This window comes from Neovison vison, chromosome 3 (assembly GCF_020171115.1).
Source record: "Neovison vison isolate M4711 chromosome 3, ASM_NN_V1, whole genome shotgun sequence".
Classification (NCBI taxonomy): Eukaryota; Metazoa; Chordata; class Mammalia; order Carnivora; family Mustelidae; genus Neogale; species Neogale vison.
The window spans coordinates 218308239-218332139 of record NC_058093.1 but is presented as its reverse complement, the minus strand read 5'-3'; the positions used below and the strand labels follow the sequence as shown (position 1 = coordinate 218332139).

At 49.7% G+C, this 23901-nt stretch overlaps 1 protein-coding gene across 2 annotated transcripts; it reads right to left on the bottom strand.

Moving 5' to 3' along the window:
- Nucleotides 1-8124: 8124 nt before the first annotated feature.
- LOC122903261 (SEC14-like protein 4) lies at nt 8125-22064 on the bottom strand. Of its 2 annotated transcripts, XM_044243916.1 has the most exons (12): nt 21944-22064; nt 18350-18425; nt 14161-14204; nt 13798-13857; nt 13477-13665; nt 12113-12208; nt 11739-11799; nt 10686-10769; nt 10241-10347; nt 10024-10163; nt 9763-9932; nt 8125-8638 (listed from the first exon to the last, which is right to left on the bottom strand). In XM_044243916.1, exons 1-12 carry the CDS (start codon nt 21995-21997, stop codon nt 8526-8528), a joined length of 1194 nt encoding a protein of 397 aa, XP_044099851.1. In that variant the 5' UTR covers nt 21998-22064; the 3' UTR covers nt 8125-8525. The 2 variants fall into 2 exon arrangements, with proteins under 2 accessions (XP_044099851.1, XP_044099852.1); XM_044243917.1 differs by lacking the exon at nt 18350-18425 and having other exon boundaries at nt 21944-21958.
- Nucleotides 22065-23901: the final 1837 nt, after the last annotated feature.

The window sequence follows — 23901 nt, the reverse complement described above, 5'->3', positions numbered from 1 at the left end:
GACTCCCCATGGAGCTTGGAGCCCGATGTGGGACTCATCCTGAGACTTGCAGATCATGCCTGAGCTGAAGGCAGTTGCTCAACCGACTGAGTTACCCAGGTGTCCTATCTTGGGACCTCTTTGGGCTAGCTGACTTTGGTTAGTGCTGGATATCTTCCTTGCTCTGGGTCCCTGATAGAATCTGGCCCACAATGAGAAGGGGGGCATTGTTAGCCATCTCCCTCAATCTGAGGCACCTGCCAGGCGCACTCAGAAGCAATTAGGTAACTCCACACCTCAACCCCACCCCACTTCACATTCCATCCTTTCTGCAAAGCCCCTAGCTGCTGTCCACACCTACTTCTGGCCAGGCTGGGAGCAGGTGGAGATTAGGTTCCTCCACTGCCCTTTCATTAGCCCCTAATCCTTCCTATTTCCCACCAGTCTCCTTTCTCTCCCTCATCCTTTTCATGTAAGGTGCCCCAGTTATTTCTAGGGACATCAGGGGCTGGGCAGGGAGAGCCAGAAGGGAACACCTGTTGTGCACACAACATCATCATTCATAACACTGGCCAACAGAACTTTCTGCAAAGATGTCTTGTATCTAGGCTGTATCTAGCAAATATTCAACATATTTGCTAGCCACTAATCACATAGGAAAATGGTTAATGAGACTGAGGAATTCAAGTGTGAATTGAATTAAACTCAATTTTGATTAATTTTACTTTAAATCACCCCATGTGGGTTGTGGCTACCATATTGGACAGTGTAGGCTTATTATACTTATTGAAGGTTTATTCCACGCCAAGCCCCATCCTAAATACATTGCCTCATTTAAACCTCAGAACATCCCTAGGGGTAGGCATCATTGTTAAGCCCATTTTATAGACAAGCAAACTGAGGTATAGAGAAGTGAATTCAACTTAGCCAGAGTTGAGCCCAGGCAATTAAATACTCTGCTGTTGCACTATTAGATGATCCCACAGTCTCAGCTCCAGGAGCTTCCATCCTTATCAGAGGGAGGACCCAGGCACAGAAGTCACCCCAATGGGATGGATGCAGGTAGCATTTGAGCCACTCTTTCAAGAAAAGAAGGATGGAGATTGGAATAGAGGAGTGGGCATCCCAGGTGGAGGGAAAGTGCATGAGCAAAGGTGTGGAGGTGGGAAACTGAAGAGCATGTGGAGGGGAATGCTGGGGATATTGCAGTAAACCAGATGGATTAGGTCTCTGTCTCCATGGAGCCCACAGTCTCCCATTGGTGGAGCATTTCCTCTCTGCTTAGAGCATGACATCATTATCAGACCATTTGGAAACAGGTAGGGGTATCCCCATTTTGCAAAGAAATAGAAGATCAGAGAGAGTAAGAAAATTTTCTGAGGTCACACAGCCAGGAAATGGGGAGCCAAGATTCGAAACCAAGCCTGTCTGATTCTGGAACCTGCACCAGAACCACTCCCCAGCCCTGCCTTCCCTCAGGAGACTTAACGTTGTGCCTGGAACATACTGAGTACTCAATAAATGGACTATATCATCATCATCGTGTGTTGGGAAGCCTGGATCCACACCCCTTGGGCTGTGGAGTGTCTTGAGGCCAGCAGAATTAATTTCCCTCCTTTGAAACAAAGGCCCTGGCAAAGGAGAGCCACCAACCCCCACCCACTCTGTATGCATGTCTTCTCCCAGTAAATCCCCAGATTGTGTTTAGCTCCTAGTTTGTCAGACTCTCAGTGGACCATGGTAACAACCACAGAAACAAACAACGGCAGGGGGGCAGATGGGGCCACCCACGGCACACCCTGGAACCCTCCTTCTAGGTGGTTACTAGGAAATGTGAAAAGGCTGCTACTCAGGCCACTTGGGCCCCAGTGGGGTCACATTCCTGTCCACCCTCCCCTAGATGGATCATACCAGAACTAGTTGGGCCAGTACAAAGGGGGCCCAAGAGAAGTCTTACTACAGGGTGAGTGGGCTGAGCGTTGTTGGATAGAGGCAAGTGGGGAGGGTTCAGAGGGCTGTAAGGTGAGGTGGGAATGGCTTGAAAATTGGAGATGGAAGAGAATTTGGGGGTGCCCCACCAGAGTTGTGCTCTGGGTAGCACCCTGAGACAATTTACTTTTCATTTTTACTCTTGGGCAGTTTTGTCTTCTCCTTAAATTAAAAAAAATTTAAGTGTTGTAATTCACGTGTCATAAATTCACCACTCTTAAAGTGTAAAATTCAATGATTTTTTTTAGTATATTCACAAAGTTGTGCAACTATCATCACTACCTAATTATAGAACATTTCATCACCCCCCCAGATAACCAACCTCTGTATACCCATTAGCAGCCCTTCCCCATTTCCTGCTCCCCTACTCCAGCCTCTGGCAGCTGCAAATCTACTTTCTATCTCTATAGATTTCCCTGTTCTGGATATTTCATATGAAGAGAATCATCTTGTCTTTGCCGACTGGCTTCTTCCCATGTTGTAATGGAGTTGTCCCAGGAGTATTTGGTTTGTTTTTGTTTTTGTTTTTTAGATTTTATTTATTTATTTATTTGACAGAGAGAGAGAGAGAGAGATCATAAGTAAGCAGAGAGGCAGGCAGAGGGGAAGGGGGAAGCAGGCTCCCTGCTGAGCAGAGAGCCCGGTGCTGGGCTCTATCCTAGGACCCAGAGATCATGACCCAAGCTGAAGGTAGAGGCTTATCCCACTGAGCCACCCAGGCAACCCCCAGCAGTACTTGTTGAAGAGATTATTCTTTTGTCATTGAACGGTCTTTGCATACATGTCGAAAGCCACTTGACTGCAGATGAGTGGATTTTTGGACTCTCCGTTCTTTGCCACTGATCTGTAAGTCTATCCTTATGCCTGTACCGCATTGTTTTGATGACTGCGGCTTTATATTAAATTCTGAAATCAGGAAATGCAAGTCCTCCCTAACTTCATTCTACTTTTCCAAGATTGTTTGGGTTATTCTGAGGCCCTTGCATTTCCACAGGAACTTTGGGGTCGGCTTGTTCATTTTTGCAAAAGAGGCAGTTGGGATTTGGGTAGGGATTGCCCAGAATCGGTAGATCACTTTAGGGAATGTCGCCATCTTAACAGCATTAAGTGTAGGTGTCTTTTTACCTACACTTAGTAGTCTCTAATTTTCTTCAACAATATTTTGTGGTTGTCAGCGTATCAGTCTTTCACTTCTTTAGTTAAGGGCATACGTGAGTGCTTTACTTTTGGATGCTGATGTAAATGAAATTATTTTCTTAATTTTGCTTTTTGAATGTTCCCTGTTAATTGTATAGAAATGGGACTGATTTTTTTAAAAAAGATTTTATTTATTTATTTGAGAGAGAGAGAGAGAGACAGAGAGGAAGTACAAGCAGTAGGGAGCAGCAGAAGGAGAGGGAGAGGCAGACTCCCCACTGATCAGGGAGACTGACACGGCACTCAATTCCAGGACCCCGAGATCATGACCTGAGCTGAAGGCAGGGGGGCAAATGGGGCCACCCACACCACACCCCAGAACCCCTGGTTAGAAGCCAGTAACCAAAAAAGAAAAAAAGAAGCCAGTAACCACTCACTGCCTGGCACATGGTAAATGATCAATAGTGTTGGCTTTTATTTTATTTTTTTTTACGCTTATTTATTCTACACCCAATGTGGGCCTCGAACTCATGACCCCGAGATCAAGAGTCACATGCCAATGAACTGAGCCAGCCAGTGTTGGCTTTTATTATTATTATTACTATTACTATTACTATTATTGTTATTTAGTGTCAGCTTTTATAATTATTGTGAGGTCCACCATCATCTCAGGACAGGGACACAGCTGGGTGTGCCCATCTTTTCCGGTTCCTTCTCCTCTGTTCTGTGGCTGTCTGACCCTCTACTTGGGTCTCTCCCTGGTGCTGAGTCATGCTGTTAGTCTCTGCTCTCTGGCAGTGCTCCTGGTATGACCCAATCTGGTGGGGGGGGGAATGGGTGAGGGAGACATGTCACTCAGGAGTCAGACATCCTGAATTCCAGTCTTGACGCCATCACTGAGCAAACCACCATGTCTCCGAGACTTACTTTCCTCCCCTATATTACCAGAACGACTGTATTTATTTGACAAGCCTGCCATGAAGATCAGACAAGATAGCACAAGGGCAGCAGGCCTGCATAGACACTCAGTAAATGGTATCTATTTTTTTTTTTTTTTTGCAAGGCTTTATTGAACATCTGGGGAGTGTAGCCTGGCCTGGTAGCTGGTGGGGAGTAAGAGACAGACATGAGACAGATGATGACTCTCATGATAAACACTGGGCCCCTTGCAACAAGAGCATGGAGACGAGACTCTTACTCTGCTAGGGACTGGGGAAGGGGGCTTGGCTAGGGAAAGGTCTCTGGGAGCCTCGAGGGTGCACAGAGCAAGACTGGGAAGGGAGTCCCAGACTGAAGGTACAGCATGAATAAAAGCAGGGAGGCAGGAAGGAGTCTGATGAATTGGTGAGTTTAGGTCGTTGGGTGAAGCTGCAATGCGGGTGTCATAAGCAGGTCACAGAGGGCCTTATAAGCCACCAGTGAAAACTGAACTTTCCCGGGGAGGAAATGAGGAGCCAGGGAAGGGCTCCCACAGGAAGTGATGATCAGATTTTCATCTCAGAAAGGCTTTTTCTGGCTGCCCCGTGGAGCCTCCTGGGAGGCGGTAGGAACAGGCACAGGGAAACTGACTCATGGACACCTTTCTAATAACCCAAGCAAGAGATGATGGATTATGGCAGCCAAAGGATGGAGGATGGAGTCTACAGGGATCTAGAGAGAAAACCAGCAAGGGGCAGAGCCAGGATCTGAACCCAGGTGGGACCACCTCTTTCAGCTGCTCCGCATGGGCCCACAGGGAGCCTGGGCCCAGTGAACTTCGCCTCAAGCCACCTGCAAATCCACCCTCCACTAGCCAGATCCCAAGAGGGTCCTGTTACATTTCTGCTGCAGGGAGAGAGACGTACTATCAACACCGCCCCCTGGTGGCTGAGAGCAGAGGTCGCAGACAGCGGAGCGCCACCCCGCCCAAGCCTATGGCTGCCCCCTCCTCTCTGAAGTCATCAAGCCTGAAGCCAGCCCACTCAATGTGCTCATTTAGCACTTGGGCTGTCTGGATAGATGAACCCCTCTTCACATCCTACCTTCCCCCCTTTACGTTGGGTGTCCTGACAAGTCACTTCCTGCCCCAGGCCTCACCCTCCTTGGTAAAGAGGGCGTGATGCTTCCTGCATCAGCTTGTCCTGGCCCACAGAGAAGAGCCTGGCCCATCCCACAGAAAGGTGGCTTCCTCAGACCCAGGCCAGTGCCCCTCTCTGTCCCAGGCTTGCCCTCTCTGGCGGTGCCCACCTGCCCACACTGACCTTGTCCTCCTCTGAAAGGCAGGGCAGGGGTACTGCTGGCAGCTAACCTGGGTGCTGGCTCCACCCCTGCCATTAGACACTGAGCCTTTGGCCACAGCACTCCCTCTAACTGAGCCTTGGCATCCTCGCTAGTTTCTGGGGTTTCCGTCTGTTTTGGGGTTTCACGGAAGGAGTCATACTGTGGCCTGCCAAGCCCTGGAGTGCTGAAGACTTGCTCTAGTGATTGTGAAGCTGTGATTGTCCCACACTGGGGTCCCTTTTGGCCTGGGCTCTTGGAAGGTGAGCTAAACTGACTTAGAGATTGGAGGGGCAGGAGAGCCTTCCCAACTGCCCTCAAAAAACCCTATTCATAACACCTCCCCGCTCCCCAGCTTATTTCCGCGCTTCCCCTGGAATATTGTTAGGATTCCAGTTAGGAGATGGGCCCTGGGAAAGGCAGGCCCTGCCTCCACACCTCTGGACGGGGAAGGCCTGGCTATTTCCAACCACCTCATTTTGAGCAAGAGCTTTGATCCATGGCTTCCTGCCAAGCTTTTGCCACTCTTTCTTGACAAACAACAAATCTCTGTTTTGTAACCTCCATTATGAAATAGTCTTATTAACTAATGTACCTAATGTGTACACAGTCATTCACAAAGAAACAGCAAACATCGGTGACCCATTTCCAGCGTCACCCAAGGGCCCTTCTGGCTTTCCTCTAGCTTCAAACACCCTACAGCTGTTCTCACTTCATTCCTCTGTCTGGAAGGCTCGCCTACACCTTCAGCTCTCCCTTCAGGGGTCCCTGCCTTTGGCAAAGCACGTCTGATACCCCATCAGGTTTTTTTTTTTTGTTTTTTTGCTGGATACTCTCCCAGAATTTGCCTCCTGCCCCACCGAGCTGCCCACTTGATAGTGGCCATGAGAATCACTTCAGCCTCCCTTGGTGCAGGTAAGCTTTCTGCCAGCAGACAGGGGTAAGCCCAGCACCCTGTGTGCCCAGGGCCTGCAGGGCCTGGTGCTAGGCCCTCAATAAACATTGATGAGTGACTAGAAGGAAGAAACAAACCTCAGGGGAGCCAGCCCCTCTCTGGGCTACTCCCCTCCCTCCCCCCCCTTTTTTTTTTGGTAAAGAGGTGATGGTGTTGAGTGAGGGATGGAGTTGCTGAGGACAAGCTCCCTGTCCACCTTGCCGGACAGGACATCCTGTCCTCACTTCCCAAGGTGACCTCCGTACTCACAGGTTCACATGCAGTACACTACTAGCTCTGAGATTCAAGGTCACTGGTGTCCACACCCAGCCCCTGAGCCCTCCATTCCTTGCCACTCCCCAGGCGGCCCATATTTGTGTAAATTAAACCCTTGTACAAGGACCAATCTGTTACTTGCAAGGAAACCAGAGAAGGCTGTGCAAACACATTGTGGGAAATTTGCTGTGGGTGGTTGGAAAAGCAAGGATCAGGTTCAAATCCATGAACCCCTTGTTTTTCGGCTGGGGATGTGAGGCTGAAATGAGGCACTGTGAGCTCCCTCATCATGACATGGGGTGGGCCCAGGGAAATCTGACCTGGACCCTTACAACTGCAGCCAGCCACACCCTCTCTAGCTTGTGCTGCAGGAAGATGGCTCTGAAATGCCCAAGTGCCTCTGGGTCCGCGGAGGGGGGCCACAGTGTGCTGTAGGGTGGTGGTGGGAGACCCCGTTGCAGTGGGGAGGCAGGAGCACCCCTTGGACACAAGGATGTCATATGATTTTCACCCAGCAGCCCTGGCCCTCTCTCCTTGGCGCTGGCAGGACCAGATTTTTTCTCGTCAAACTCCTCCTACGCTGTTGGATCAGCCATGCCTCCATGCATTGGCTTTAAATTGTGTTTCTGAGTTCATTGGCTTTCTATGGCAGCAGAGCCCCTGTTTCAGACTGTGTGCTGGACCATGGATGATGGAGCCTGCCACAGGTGGAGGGTCTGGGGCCCTAAGGACATCATGTAGCTCACCTGAAGACCCCTGCCTTCCCAAGCCTCATTGTTTTCTTGCCTGGGAAGAAGAGGCCCTGTGAAATCAGGAAAGCTATTAACTGGAAAAAAATGAAATCACAGAATCTGAGAGCAAGAAAGGGGTCCAAGCTGGCTTCTTGTTTGCAGAGCACCTGGATGTTGGTGTTAGCTGAGGCTTCCTGCCTCTGGTAAATATCTTGGCAGCCATGATGCTAATCCTTTGCACCAAGGACCCCTATAACAGGGACATCTGACCACTCAGCGACGGCGCTGGTTCATTCTAGGCATTCATTCAAGCACACGATGATCCTGACTGTGGGATGTGGGAGGCATCACCAGCCATCACCAGCCAGCTACGGAGTTGCATTTGGGGTGGGGTAGTGGGCTGTTGACAGACAACCCTTAGCTGTCCCTCTAGCGAGACACAAAGATGGAAGAAAACTCGATGGTTCTCCAAGAAGCAAATGAGAGTCGAGGATAAGCACACTGGGGACTGGCAGCTCTAACTCAGCACATTCTACTTTATTCCAGCATGTTCCATGGCCCTCCAGCTCTGCTATGGTCCTGGTCCTTCCTCAAAGCCAAAAAGAACCCAAGCTGAATATCAGCTGGATCATGGCAGGTGGTGAGAGGGAGGCCAGGGTCACTGAGAATTCTGATAGACTTAGTCTTCACCCATCTAGCTCTGGGTGACTGAGCATGGCTCGTCCTGGCCATGGTTATCCCTGCTGGGCCTCATGCTCCATTCCTGATCTTCCCTCCAAAGGCAGAAGGGCAAGTCTAAAGGGCCTTTGTGCCCTCCCACAACCAAGACCCTCCACTTTATCACTTAGCTGGCTCCATCCTTTCACCAGGCCACCTCCAGCTGCCCCTATCCCCATCCACTGAGTCCCCAGGTACAGAGACAGGGGCGTCCTTGCTCTTTCAGACTTGATGCTTTGCTTTCCCTGTAAGGCCCAGGGCATAGGCACATGCTCCCAGGCCAGATTGCTAGGTGTTGGTGAGTCCTGGGACTAGTGTCCTTGGTCTCCGCAAACGGGATCAGGAGCCTGTCTGAATCCTCAGTGTGGCAGATGGACTGGTTGTCCCCTTCCTGCTCTGCCCCTGTGCCTGGGAGGGCAGGGCACAGGGAGGGAGAGCTACGGGGTTGAAAAGCACAGGCACAGAGGCAGCCGGGGTCTTCACTGCGCTGGGGACGGTCTCCTCGCCTAGAGACCCTGAAGCTTCTCCTCGGAGGCCTTATCTGGGAGCAGCACCTCCACGGTGTAGCTGACCTTCTTGGCGTGCACCAGGCTATAGGTGTTGTCAAAGCGCAGGATATCTGCAAGGGTGGAGAAGTCATCCTGCAAAGCCAACCTGACATATTTGCATGCGTAGTGCCCTTGGCAATGGGCCCAGGACTGCAGGTGGTGCCGGAGGGTCGGCCACTGCCCCGCTCCCAGCGCCCACTGCCCAAGCCATCGCCTTGGGCTAATGAGAGGAATAACCACCGGCATCCGGCAGCCCCTTCTATGTGTCAGGAGTCCCATCGGCGCTCCCGGCTTTCCAAACCCTCAAAGCAGCCCCATGGAATACTATCAACCCCATTTTCAGGATGAGGGAGCTGAGGCTACAGAGGTAGAGAGGACTTCCCGATGAGTACAGAGCAAGGAAGAGAAGGACCAGGATTCCCTTATCTTGATGCTCCAACCGAGAGAGGAGCCCTGCTCTCCCCAGGGGAAAGGGCTGAGCTCCACAAGCCGCTTTCCCATCGTGCCTCTCAAAGAAGGCATTCCCTTCAATGCCAAGGTGCAAAGGGAACTCTGGGATGTGATGAGTCACCCAAATTTCTGGGTTTCCACCCTTCTGATTCTCCTTCTCCACAAAGGTGAACTAGATACGTGTTAACCAGAGCATTAGTAAACCTCATGCTCCTCAACCCTGGGTTTCCTTTCTCGTAGCTCTGTTCCCAAGAGAGGCAGGTCAGTGCTGTCCCTAGGGAGCGCGGCTTCTGGAGAGACGGACCTAATTGCATCTATCTTGGATGGCCTGAGAATGAAGGATAAGCACATGGAGGAATCTTCTCTTTAGAATTCCCACAAGGACCTGCCTATGCCCCTGGGCAGCCGGGAACCCCTAGAGGGTAGCCCATGTCTATTTACCTACCTGTCTCTCAGCCTGTTGGGTGCTGTGTAAGGGGTTCCCAGGAGCTAAGTCTGGGGCTTCAGGCTGTGAATCCCACTCTCTAAAATGTCTCTCTGCCCTGTTACCCATACCCAGGGATTACTCACCAGACCTAACATCCTGGAGCCAATTCCCCCAGCCGTTACAGGATCTAGTAACTTACAGAGACTCCCTCCCCTCCCCGAGAGCAGGAAAAAGAGGGCAAGCAGGACAGCCTGGACAAGAGGCTCATTTCTCGGCCATAAGGAGGAAGGCGACTCCAGTGAATCCTACAGCTCTTACAGACGCCGGCCTTGAGGCAGGTGAGGCTCCCGTCCTCAGGGACCACATGGGCTTTGCAGCGTTGGATGGGCAACACCTCCACCATGTCCCCTGCCTGCTTCTGTTCACTCATCTTGGTCTTCAGGAAAACCCCAAAGCCAATGTCTGCCCCTTCTGATGCGAACTGCCACCTGCAGGGGACAGGGCCCCACAGATGACCACATGCCTGGGCTCCAGGCCCCTCCCAGCTGTGCCTAGGGGTGACATGGCCACCATCCCTACCTGAGCACACAGCCTGGGAACAGGATTTCGTTCTCCACCTGCATGAAGGAGCCTCTGGCCACGGTCACCGTGTGCTCATATTGTGTCTTCACCTGGTTACGCAGGTAGTAGCTCTTGGGCACATCACCCCCGTATTTGATCTGTGGGTGAAGGCTGGTGAGCAAGCACTACACCGTGGTCACAAACCCTCAGTCCCCATCCTCTGAGCACCCTATACCTTGGTCAGGCACTTGGGGTTGCCATCAGGGTCAGTCATGGTCCCCCCAAACTCCACGGGCAGCTGGTCGGGGCTGACGAACTTTGGCAGCTCCTGCTTCCAGTTGCCTGAGCGGGAGCAAGGTGGTGGCGGGGAGTAGGGGACAATGGGGGGCTCAGGGAGGCTCAACAGAGGGCAGAGAAGCCACACCTAGGGAGGAAAGCTGACGTTCCCTTAGCTCACTCCCCTGAGCCCCTACTCCTGAAAGCACCCAAATGCTTCATGTGGCCACCCAGGCTGGGGTCCAGGATGCAAAGCTTCATCAGAGTGTGCAAAGGTAGGTGTGAATTCAGGCCAAAGTCAGTGCCTGATTAAAGAGGATGAGGCAGGGAGAAATGCGACCTTTCACATTGACCTCTGTTTGCCCAGGCAGAGATGGGCACAGCCAGGAGACCAAGTCACTCACCTCCCAGAATCACTATCTTCCTTTGTGTTTCCTCACTCATGAAAAATTTGACCAAGTTGAAGGCCACCGGGAACAGCTTGGGGGCTGAAACACATGAAACTCCCTTGGGAAGCTGTCTAGAGAGGACTAGAGGTATAGTCATGGCCAGGGTCCTGGGCTGGATACGAGTTGGGTTGATCTAGATTCTACTACTCCCTGCTGTGTGACTGTCAGCTAGTTACTCACCCTCTCTGAGTCTTAGTGCCGTTAACTATAAAATGGAGATAAATTAAACTATGTATGCATAACACATGAAAGAGTGCCTGGCTCTCAATAAATGGTTGCCTCCCCCACCCAGTTGTAGGGTGTCCGTAATGTAGATTTCCCAATAGTGCCTCTTCCTGTCCACACTCACATGTTTTCCAAGTTGCCTCGGAATTTTCTTGGGTGTAAGTAGATGGAGCATCTGCATTTGACCTCACGTCCCACCTGAATTGCTCACACTGACTGGACACTTTCTGTGGGCTGCTCCTCCACAGACTGTCTCATTTAACCTCATGGCTGTCTTACGGGATGTTGTCATTGCATCCCTATTTTACAGACTTGGAAAACTGAGGCTTAGTAAGGTTAAGTAGACTTGCTCACAATCACAGAGCTAGTCAAATTGGGAAGCAGATCATTTGACCCCAGAGCACACATGGTGGGCCCCTCACTGTACAACCGTCACAGACAGGGACCATTCCCACTCCAAACATATCTCCCAGCCAGTGTGGTCCTTGAACAATCTGTTACCATTCCACACTGAGAAAAATAAAGTAAAGAAAACACCCATTTACAATTAGAAACTTACAACTTATTTGACATTTGCTGCAACCTATCAGAGCAGATTCTGTATACTCTGAAAGTATCAGTCTATGAAGGACTGACTAAAAAAACAACAACAACAACAAAAACAAACAAAAAACCCCTGATCTTCACAAAGGATGGCTTGAGAAACCCTAAACTGGGTGATTTACCCACTGATCCCCCCTTTCCCTTCTCCTCCCCCAGGGGTCATCCCCATCATGGACTCACCACGAATGACAATTAAATTCTTTATCGTCTCAGGATAATTTGCTTCCAGGATGGCAAAAAACTGTGGCAAGACAATCTGGTCAAGGTCATGCTTCAACACATTCTATACCTGGATTTGGTGGGCTTTAATGCTGTTGAGACAGGAGATCCTGCCACCGCCACCCCCTGGCCACCCACCTTCCCCCAGGAGATGTACTTCATCCCCTGTAATACTCATGCTCCTCTTTGTCCTTGGAAGTGGGGGACCCCAGGCCAGCTTCACTGGCAGCTCTGGGGGCCCCAGCGGTGTGTGTGGGGGTAATCCCTCCTCCATGGACTGGAAGCTGGTGTGGACAGCAGCTCCCTATTGGCCTGGAGCCGGCTGCCTACCTCACCTGCTGGTAGACCTCGACAGCTGGTTTCCACAGGTGTTTCAGGCTGAGCCCCTCCATGTCAAACACCATCAGCACCGTCTCAATCTTCCTGCCCAACTACATGGGACAACACAGAGATATAAGTCAGACAACTCTGGCCAGAAGGTCCCGGCCAGGGAGACCCTGTACAGCTTCCACCTTCCTGCTACCCCTGCCCGCAACTGCCCACAGGGTTTTTCAAACAGATTGAGCCCACCTAGGGGCTAAGAAAATGCTGCATTCTGAGCCCTGGCACAGTGATTCCTTATCACGCTGTTTGCTCAACACGAATGCCCGGAATTAGTTAACAGTAGAATTAAAGACCTCATTTGTTGTCCAGCGGGCATCTCCCTGTACAACAGTACGCCAGGTCAGCCAGCGTCTGCAGTCCCAAGGTGTGTCAAACCAGAGCTACACTGCTGGCAGGTTCTGTAGCCTTGGGTGGGTTTTTAACCGTTCTGAGCCTTATTTTCTCCTTCTGGAAAGTGGGAATAATTCCAGGTTCTGAAAGGATTTCTAGGACAATTCAGTGAGATAACTCCCAAAGAGCCCAGTGCCTGACACATGCTTTTGTCCGGTTAATGTCACAGATCTCTGTGCCAAGGGCTCCTTGGTGTCCAGCACCGTGACAGACACTGGAGACACAGGTCCTGTCCTCGCCATCAGGCAGGTCATCCTGAAGTAACACAAGAGCTCCCCCACCCAGGGTCCTCTTAGGCTCATGGAGACACTTAGACTCACAAAGCCAACAGACCACACTTGGCAATAGATTTGTTCTGAAGGGTATGGACCAGGAAGTACAGAGTCCGGGCAAAGAGAAGATCTGTACAGACTGGTGTGGGTCCTCCTGACTTGGAAGCCCTATGCCCCATAGGACTCAATTTTTTTTTTTTTTGGTAGCAATTCCATACTAGTTTTTAGAGCCCCGTGACAATGTGCCAAGTCTCAAGAGTCACTAGCCCACAGCAATAGCTCCTCCATCATGTTATAGTTATACAGTTTCCAACCAGGCACATCTTTTCCATAAGCAAAGCTGACCATCCACTGTTCCCAGGGTTCTCAGGGAACAAAGCCAGAGTGTTCACTGCACTCAAGGTCAGCCTCTCATCCAAGGTCAGCGGGGAAGGGGCTTTGGTGATCCTTGGCACGCGCCAGCAGCGAGTGTCACGCACACGTTAGATACTCACAGATGGGTGAGTGTGAGGGAAGCCACGTCCCACCAAAGCCCAGAGTGCTGAGGCCTGGGGAGATGCAGAGGCAGCATGCCTCTCCTACCTGGTCTTGGTGCCTCCCATTAGACAGATCAGGCTCTCCATGTGCTTCCCATCCTGGACCCAGTCACTTACCTTCTGACTCTGCAGCTCACACTCCCGCAAAAGCAGCTCACAGACCCTGATGCGCTTCCGGATAAGCTCCTGCTTGGAGGCTGACAGGAGAAGACCCTTGGGGTCAAGGGTCCCAATGATGTCGAACCACACGGGGCAGCCTTCGTAGTCATATCCGCTCAGACCACCAGAGTCGTACAGTTGGATCACCTAGGCACGGGGTTCGGGGTTGGTGTGAGGTCCTGACTCAAACCAGCCTATCAGCCATCAGAAGGCTGGATGTTGGGGAAGGGGTATGAGGGGTATCTGATGGTCTTGGAGGGGATGCTGCATGAGGCTCACCTCTGAGGGCTTCCATGAAAGGATGTTGTCCAGGTCCTGTTGCTTTCTGAACTCCATGTGCTGTGGAGAAATGGCAGGAGCTGAAGACTGCCTACCACAAAGGCCTTGAAAGCAGTTGTGGGTATTAGGCGAGGTCCCTCTGCCTATAGACCCCAAGACCCCAGGCTCTACTGACCTAGAACTGGAGAAGGCAATGCCAGGAAGAGGGCTGTGGGGGATCCAGGTCTGATGCAGAAAGGGATCCAAGGAGGAAGGGAGGAAACATGCAAGAACAGGACAGGGCATGGGTTCCTACTCTCTTTGTTACTGATCCCTGGGGTCCAGTGTGTGGGAGGCAGGAGACTCATGAGAATGGGGCCTCACCTTCCGGAGCATGTCCTCAGATTTCTGCAGGTCAAAGTTCCGAGCTGCAAAAAGAGCCAAGGTAAGAGAAGGCTTGAGGCTGGGTCTAGAACTCACAGTTCTTTGAAGACTCAGGAGGAAACACGGAGCCTGAGCTTTCCATGACATACCAGAATATATTGGGGGGTCTGGACATATTTTTACCATTTTATTTTTTTAAAAGATATTTATTTATTTATTTTGGAGAGAGAAGGAGAGAGAGGGAAAGAGAGGGAGCGGTGGGGGGGGCAAGGGAGAGAGAGAGACTCTCAAGCAGACTCCCCGCTATCTCAAAACCCCGATTGTGACCTAGGCTGAAGTCAAGAGTTGACCTCTCAAACAACTAACTAAGCCACCCAGGCACCCCCCGACGTTTTTAAAAAGCAAGGATCCTTAATCCTCTAGAAGACTTTGGAAGTCCTTGATTTCAGTATCCAAGCCCTTGTAAACTTTTCAGCCCAGAGGCTGATCTGGCCTGTAGTATTTGATGTCCCCGTAGTCACACAAACCCCCTTGGTATTAGGGGTAGTGAGGAGCATAGGCTTTGGAGTCAAACAGACTTGGGTTTGAATTTTAGTTTTGTCCTTTTAGTTGTTGTGCAACTTTGAGCAATTCACCTATCCTCTCTAAGTCTTAGTTTCTTAATCTGTTAAACAGGAATAATATCTTCTGGTTCCCAAGGACTTCTTAGTAAATTGTTAACTATTGTTGTGGTTACTTATTTTGAAGATATAAGTTCACTTTAATTAAAAATGTGATGCTTTATTTTAGAAATGAATGTTCTAAACTTGGAAAAGAAATTTAACTCTTCCTTTCTAGTCTAGATTACTTTTTTCTTTCCTTATAATCTTGGCAAGGATCTCAAGTTCTGTTTAAACTATGATGCTGCTTGACATCATCCTTTCCTTGTTCCTGACTTTAAAGAAAATGCATCTAAAACTTCTTAACTGGCAACATGTATTGTAAGGTGTTTGCTGCATAACCATTAACAAGCCAAGCCTAGATTACTTTTTTCTTTCCTTATAATCTTGGCAAGGATCTCGAATTCTGTTTAAACTATGATGCTGCTTGACATCATCCTTTCCTTGTTCCTGACTTTAAGGAAAATGCATCTAAAACTTCTTAACTGGCAACATGTATTGTAAGGTGTTTGCTGCATAACCATTAACAAGCCAAGCCAAGGAAATTTCTTTCGATTTCTAGTTTGCTAAGAAATTTTTATTTTGTTATTATCTTATAAACAGGAGATGAGCCTTTTCAAATGCTTTTCCTGCATTGAGATAGCCACATACTTTCTCATATTTAATTCTATAAATGTGTTCAATGACTTTGATAGATTGCCTGATGTTGAATTCTTCCTGCACCTAAGATAAACTCCCACTGATCATGCTGTGTAACTTAAATACCTTATTGTATTATTTTATGTAATGTTTCCCTTAGACTTCCTTACACCTACATTAACAAGTGTAACAAGTCTAGAATTTTCTTTTATTGTCCTGACCTAATTTTGGAATCAAATTAACCCAAGCCTCATAAAGTAACTTTCACTTTTTAATATATATTTTAAAGCAGCTCCAACAATTTGTAAAACCGGGTATCAGCTAATCTTAAAACTTTGGGAAAATTCATCTGTAAAGCCACTGGGGTCTGGGTTTTGGAAGGAAGGAAGCTTTTTAGTACCATTTATATGTCTTTAATATTTACTGGTCTTGGAGGTTTCTATCTTCTTCTTGCTGGATTTTGGCCTTATATGTGTATTCTAAAGGAATGCACAGATTTTATTGAGATTTTCAAATTTGTTTGTGCATAACTATCTATAATGTTCTTTTATTGGCTTCTAAAAAAAAATAACTCTGGTGTATAGGAGATTTCCTACTGAGAACCAGGGCAGTTTCTTGTTCTACAGAAAGTGGTTTGGGCATTATTGATGGGCACTCATAGCTTTTTTTAGTAGCACCTACTCCATGCCAGGCTGGAAGTATGGGGCAGGCACTGACCCTGCTGCCATCATGGAGCTGGCATCCAAGGGGCAGAGATACGCAGTCATAGGATGGAAACAAAACAAAATGTGAAGGGACTTGAAGGAAGGTCACGGTGAGCCCTTCTGCATCTGGCCTGAGCCGAGAGACTCCAAGTTCAGCCCCAGAGATCACCCTTCCTGCTGCCCAGGTGTTGAGCTAGTGAGGCAGGGAGGGCAGCTATGTTGGTAAAGTTGAAGGGGAGGGGGCTATGTCAGCTGGTCTGCCTCAGCAGAAAGTGGGAGGCATCAGGATACCCTGTCTCCTCTCTCCCAACCTTAGATCCTTCTCCTTTGCCATGACCCAGCAGCCTACAGTGTCTGTGATTTAACTCCTTTCTCAATGACGCACTAGGGACTGGAAAAGTTGGTTTTTAAATCCAGAAAGACTCCAGAGGAGGAGAGAGGTCTGATGGGGCTTCAAGAAGTCTACTGTCCTCACTCCTTCTTTAGTCCAGGAGAATGACATGGACATGACTTGTTAAAAGCATAATGGGGGGCACCTGGGTGGCTCAGTGGATTAAGCCTCTGCCTTCGGCTTGGGTCATGGTCCCAGGGTCCTGGGATTGAGCCCCGCATCGGGCTTTCTGCTCAGCAGGAAGCCTGCTTCCCTTGTTCTCTGTCTCTGCCTACTTGTGATCTCTGTCTGTCAAATAAATAAATAAAAATCTTAAAAAAAAAAAAAAAGCACAATGGAAGGGACACCTGGGTGGCTCAGTTGGTTAAGCATCTGCCTTCAGCTCAGGTCATAATCCCAGGGTCCTGGGATGGAGTCCCATATGGGCTTCTTGCTCAGCGAGGAGCCTGCTCCTCCCTCTGCCTGCTGTTCCCCCGGCTTGCACACGCTCTCTCTCTCTCTCTCTCTATCTGACAAATAAATAAATAAATAAATAATCTTTAATAAAAAACACACCAAAAAACCCCCAGAATAAAACCTGCCACAGCCAAGAGAGCCTAGGGAGATGACAACTAAATGTAACATGGCATCCTGGATATGCTCCTGGAACAGAGGCACTAAGGTGACCTGAACAAAGTAGGAATTTTAGTTAATAATAATGTATCAGCGTTGGTTCATGAATTGGAACAGACGTACCATAGGAATGAAAACGTTCATGATAGGGAAAACTGGGTGCAGTGTGTGTAGGGACTTCCTGTATTACCTTCACAATGCTCTGTAAACCTAAAGCCATTCTAAAAAATAGTTTGTAGAAAATAATAATTAATTAAATAATTAAAAAATAGAATCAAATAGAACAAACAGAACATAAGGGAGGGCTTCCTCGGTGTAGGCGCTGTGCTTGCCCATGACCTCATGTCTGACTCACAGCATCTGGAAGGTGGGAGACCAATATTATACCCATTACTCAGAAGAGAAAAACAAGGCCAAGAGACAATGAGGGATTGCTGGAGTCACACTGCCAGCACAGCGGAGTTGGGATTCAATAACAGGTTTGCCCAATTCCAAGGCTGACATCATCACCTCACTGTGTGTGTACTTTCCAGCCTGATTTCAACCTTCTGGTTCAAGTTCAGAATCCTGGTTCAATTTCAGAATCCATTCCATGGGGGTGTGTTGAATTGAAATGAATTCTCCCCCTAGGTTTCTGTTTCTCTAATTTTACACTCCTGTGGCAATTCCTGGAAGAAACTCCTTCTCTACTTTTAATTGCACCCACTACCTGAAGTGTTTGCTGGGCACCTGCTCATCAGCCAAGTTCCCTCAGGGAAAGACGCAGCGCTCCCTTCAAGGAACTGCAGATAGACCTGTAGGCAAGTCCTGAAGAGTATATTTGGGACTATCTGACTCCAGACCCAGCCGGGACCGTCATCCTTAGAACCTCCCAGGTGTGAACTCTAACCTCACCTCGACCATATGCCCACCCAGTGCCAGGTGCTACACTCTCTCATTTAGTGCTCACAGCAATCCTTGGGGAGGTGTTCCCATCCCATTTACAGATGAAGAAACTGAGGCTCAATGGAGTTTTGTGCCATGCCAATTTGGAGGGGAACTCAGGTTCTACCCAAAGCAGGATGATTCCAGAGCCTACGTTTCCCACTCGGTAGCACTGTCTCCCAAAGTTGCACCCACTTTCCTGAACCCCTTCTTCCCTCTCTCCCCTTTGCCCACCCCACCCCGGGTCCTGCCAGCCTCACCTCGGAGCCAGCGCAGGAAAAAGTACTCATCAGCATTGGGCAGGGTGGGCAGCAGGTCCTGGAGGTTGTCCCGGAACTGAGGGGGCAGATATAATGGTCAAAGGGGCTCCCGTGACCCCTGGGCTCCCAACCCCACCACAACCCTTCCCGAACTCAGTCAGTTAATCAGTCCTAGCCAGGGACTCTGCAGGGTGGGGACCACACAGTGGCAGCTGCTGACTGCCACCCGGGAATGGAGCACCCCTCAGCCCACCATGGCAGGAAGAGTTGGGTCCTTCTCAAATTCTGGGGGTTCTCTTTCTCCCCAAGATCCTCATTCTACAGGACTGAGGTGGGGCCCTGCTTCCTCTATTTTGACAAAGATCCCTAGTGAATCGGATGTAGGCAAACGAGAAGAATTTAGGAACCTTGCCCTTGATACTGTACCTTGAGGGTCTAGATCTGGAAGCAAGTTACTTAACCACTCTGAGCCTCAGTTTCTTAATCTGTGAAGTGGGATAAAGATGAACTTGTGCCAATCGTAGGAGTGTATACAGGCAAAGTACTTAGCGGCAGTCCTGGCTTATAGCCAGTGCCAGAAAAATGTGGGCATTCTGCAAAACGTGGATTGCCCAGAGCTCTGGGCAGTGGAGTCTTTGTGGAAACAGCCCCAAGCAAAGGTCAGCAGGGAGGAGCTGCAAGAGAAGCAGGGGATGCCTCATCAGGTGCTATCGAGGCTGGGGAAAGAAAGGGACTAACCTGCTGACGGGAGCCTCTGCCTACCGGCAGAGTTTAAAGTCTGGGTAGCCAGGGCGCCTGGGTGGCTCAGTGGGTTACACCGCTGCCTTCGGCTCGGGTCATGATCTCTGGATTCTGGGATCGAGTCCTGTGTCGGGCTCTCTGCTTGGCAGGGAGCCTGCTTCCCTTCCTCTCTCTGCCTGCCTCTCTGCTTACTTGTGATCTCTCTCTGTCAAATAAATACATAAAATCTTTTTAAAAAATGTTTTAAAGTCTGGGTATGGGACTGGGGCTCAGGTCTGGGACAGAGAAGAGGCTTCACTTTCATGGGGACTAAGGGAGCTGAAGGCAAGCCCTGGCGGGGTGGCTTTGCAGGGGAACCTATGAATGGAACTTTAGGATTAGAAGCCAAAGCTAGCAAAGCCATAGGAAGCTATCTTGACAGCCGTCCACCAAACGTCCTTTAGCTTTATGGATCATGTTTAAAATAAGAGTATGTTTGGGGGCGCCTGGGTGGCTGGGTCAGTTGAACACCTGCCTTTAGCTCAGGTCATGATCCCAGGGTCGTGGGAACGAGTCCCACATGGGGCTCTCTGCTCCGCGGGGAGCCTGCTTCCCCTCTCTCTCTCTGCCTGCCTCTCTGCCTATTTGTGATCTCTTTCTCTGTCAAGTAAATAAATAAAATCTTTTTAAACAAATTTTAAAAATAAAAAAAAAACAAGAAAGTGTTCATGTATTGCTCACATGATGAAAAACAAATAATAAGATGAAACATCTCCAGTGTTAACAAGTAACGTGAGCAAGAGCACCAGCTCTCACCACCACCCCAAGTCCCCATTCCCCACAAGGCACACAGATCAGGTGCAGCCTCTGGGCTCCTGAGGAAGCTTTTTAGGGAGAGTGAGGACATAACAATAACTCTCCACCCCTCAGCCCCTCCAGGTTACCAGAGTCCCTCCTTTGAATGCCAGGATGTGCCCTGAGGCAGGAGGAGAAAAAGTCCTATCACATCACTGCTTCATGGAGGAGGGAACGGAGACTGGGGTGTTGGAGTCGGGGACAGAGTAAGGAAGCTTCAAGACCATGAGGAGTCCACATCTTCCAGTCTCAAAGCCACCCCATCCTTGGAACACACATCAAGTAAAACAGAAAGCCACAGGGCGCCTGGGTGGCTCAGGCATTAAGCATCCTCCTTTGGCTCAGGGTCCTGGGATCCAGCCCCATATCAGGCTCCTTGCTCAGCGGGGAGCTTGTGTTCTCCCACTCCTCCTGCTTGTGTTCCCTCTCTCCCTGTGTCTCTCTTTGTCAAATAAATTAAAAAACAAACAAATAAACAGAAAGCCACAAGCAGGTACTGGGAAGGGTCTGGAGTAACTTGAAGGAAAAACTATCTTTTTTTTTTTTTAATATTTATTATCTCACAGTTTTTGTTTTTGTTTTTTTAAACATTTTATTTATTTATTTGACAGACAAAGATCATAAGTTGGCAGACAGGCAGGCAGAGAGAGAGAAGGAAGCAGGATCCCCACCGAGCAGAGAGCCCGACATGGGGCTCAATCCCAGGACTCTGAGACCATGACCCAAGCCGAAGGCAAAGACTTTAACCCACTGAGCCACCCAGGTGCCCCAAAGGAAAAACTATCTTAACAATGATGCCTTATGGAGAAGGCAGCCTCTGGCAGCCTGACCACAGGTGGTGAAACTAGGCTTCAGAAAAACCTAGAAGGAAATGCTCCTAGGAGTGGTTGTCTAGACCTCTGGGACCATGGGTGACTTCTTCCTTTTCCTACTTTCTTTTTCTCCCTAATTTTTAAAACAACTAGCATTCATTTCTTTTAAATAATGGAAACAAAATCATAATAATCTCTTTTTACATTGTTTAAGGATCTTTGACCCACAAGCATCTCTGTCATAATTCACCCCCAACGGCCAGGTGTCCAGTCCCTGCCATGAGCCTGGCATCCAGGGCTCCCCTGAGGCCTTTGCCAGTGGGTAGAGAGAGGGCTAAACAGGGGACTTCCTCTCCTCCTTCGCTTGGGGACTCCTCCTTCAGCTCAGGACCCATTGTTCCTGGAAACTCCTCCTTTACCTGGGAATTCACCCAGGGCCCCCCACTCTTCACCTGGACCCTTCTCTCCTTCACTAAGAATTGATCCAGGGTCCCCCTCCTTCATCAGGGGTCCTCACTCCTCCTGGAGGACCCTTCCCAGGGTAGGAGCCGCAAAAGAAACCATTCTCCACAAGCCCGAAGCCTGCCCTTCATGGGCCCAAGGTGTGAGCCAGGGTCGTCACCTCCCTCCCCTAACCTGAAGTCACAGTTTCCAGGCCCAGCCATCTCCAAATCAAATTAATGCTGTGGCCCCTGAGACCAGAATATGCTCTCCTTTCCCCAGGGCGTGACACTCTCAGCTGCAGCCGGAAGGAGTGTCTCCAAACCCCCTCCATTCCCCTTTAACAGAAACACTGACAACAGGGAGAAGGCTTGGGCCCCCGGAGTCCGAAAACCACAAAGAGAAGCCAAACAAACAAATGTCACAATCAGAGCAGGAGACCTGCTGGTCTGTCTGCCCAAGGCTGCCTAGAGGGATGGCAGCACCACCCTACCCCCACAACCAGGGGACAAGGGCCAAGACTCTGTGGTCTGGAGGGGTCAGGAGTGGAAAGCTGGATTCAGCCCCAGTGTAGCCTGGAGAAGTGCTCAAGTCCCGTGTCCCGTATATGTCTGCCTCAGCCACTGTGCCCAGGGGCACGGTGAGCTGGACCCAAAGATGCCCTGAAGGGTCCCTTTTCCATCTAAACAATGGGGGCTCCACCCCGGGTGGGCAGCGTCCAGCAGCTCCTTCCTCCCCAAGCCTCCCACCCGTGAAGCCCCCTCACCCTGGCCAGCGCCTCCTGCTGCTGAGGGCTCAGGTCCCCGACTCGGCCGCTCATGGTGCCCGGAGGGCTCAGGGGTCGAGGGGCGCAGGTGTGCCAGGAGTCTGCCGGCCCGCCGCCTGGCCTCGCCGCAGCTGCCTGGTTTCGTTGGGCGAGCAGATGTTGGCCCCGCCCCAACGGGAGAGCGCCAGCCCTGCCCCGCCCCGCCCCGCTGCTTTCTCGCCTCCGCTCTGGGTGTTTTGCTGGCGGTGGCTAGGACGCACCCTACAGCGCGCAGGGAGGTGACCCGCCCCCGAGGGGTCCCGGAACGCTCACTCAAGGGGAAGGCAGCAGACGCTGCTATCTCCAAGCATCCTCATCAGGGAATCCTACAGGTTCCTGCGTGGCAAGGGGCGGGAGGGGGTCATAAAGGAGATGTGGGCAAGTTGTGGGGAACACACCTAGATCCTCTTTCCCAGCAAAATGGAGGAACTTTTCATAAACCCGTCTCAACCCTCTAGGTGATCCTCAGGAGTTTCGCCCCATGGGACCCCAACCTCCCTCCCCTGGCCTTGATTGTAGGTTGTGCCGTGCACACCGCGCCCCCTCTTTCTGTGTCCACTGACTGATAGGAGCCTTTACGGGCAAAATGGTTCCAGTCCCAAGACGGTCAGGAGGATTAGGTAAGAAGATCTGCCACGGATTAGTCTGGCATTCCACATCCAGTCAGTATGTAATGTTAGGAATACTGTTTTATAATTACTATTATTATTGATACTTTCTCCAGAGCAGGGAGCTGCAGAGGTGGAAATTCTGGGATGGCCCCCTGATGAGCCCCTGGGTAGGATCTGTAGCCGGAAGGCAGGTGGCTATAGTTGCTGGAAGCCCTGGGTGGAGTCAAGAGGCCACGGGTGGTGGGTGACTGACACAGGTGGCCAACATGGCATCCAGGAACCAGGTAGAGGTCACTGAGAAAGGTGAGAAGAACACAGGTTGGCCGGGCAGGAATTGTCAAGAGGAGCAGGTGGAAGGTGAAGGTGCAGGGTTAGATAGATCAGACCATCAGAACACTTCCAGCTCTGCCCCTCCCTCTGGGTTGAACCAAATTCCAGACCTGTGCGGACCAATCTGGTGGCCACGAGCCACTTGTGGCTGTTAAGTATTGGGACTGCAGCTTGTCACTAGCGCAAACAGAGATGGGCTCTTACATGCCAAATTTCGAAGACGTGATACCCCCCAAATGAAATACTTCGTTAATTAATTAAATATAATTAATATATAAATATATTATATATAATATTATATATTATACAATTATATATTATTTTATATATAAAAATATAATTAAATATAATTCTTATATTGATTACATGTTGCAGGAATTTTTTTGATATATTGGGATAAATAAGATATATTGGGATAAATAAATAAATTCATAAAAACTATTCAAATTGATTTCATCTGTTTCTTTTTTTAACATATACTTTAGAATTATTTGATTTTATTTATTTATTTTTTTGAGATTTCGGAGTGTCTGGGTGGCTGAGTCTGTTAAGCGACTGCCTTTGGCTCAGGTCATGATCCCAGGATCATGGGATCAAGTGCCACATCAGGATCCCTGCTCAGTAGGGAGCCTGCTTCTCCCTCTCCCTCTGACCCTCCCCACTACTCCTGCTCTCTGGCTCACTCTCAAGTAAATAAATAAAATCTTAAAACAAACAAACAAAAAAAGATATGGACAGTATGGGGCGCCTGGGTGGCTCAGTGGGTTAAGCCTGTGCCTTCATCTCAGGTCATTGTCTCAGGGTCCTGGGATTGGGCTCTCTGCTCGGCAGAGATCCTGCTTCCCCCTCTCTCTGCCTACTTGTGATCTCTCTCTCTCTCTGTGTCAAATAAATAAATAAAATCTTTCAAAAAAGAAAAAGTGTAAAAAGCTAAAAGAAAGTGAAACAGACACCATGTCTCTGGAAGGGCATGCCTTT

Excerpts from the sequence above, each read along its gene's own strand:
- LOC122903261 (XM_044243916.1), bottom strand. The coding sequence starts at position 21,997 with ATGAGCGGCCGAGTCGGGGACCTGAGCCCTCAGCAGCAGGAGGCGCTG. Across the intron at positions 10,348-10,685 it reads GAAGATAGTGATTCTGGGAG|GCAACTGGAAGCAGGAGCTG; the intron begins GTGAGTGACTTG and ends GCTCCCGCTCAG. Across the intron at positions 9,933-10,023 it reads TTCCCAGGCTGTGTGCTCAG|GTGGCAGTTCGCATCAGAAG; the intron begins GTAGGGATGGTG and ends TGTCCCCTGCAG.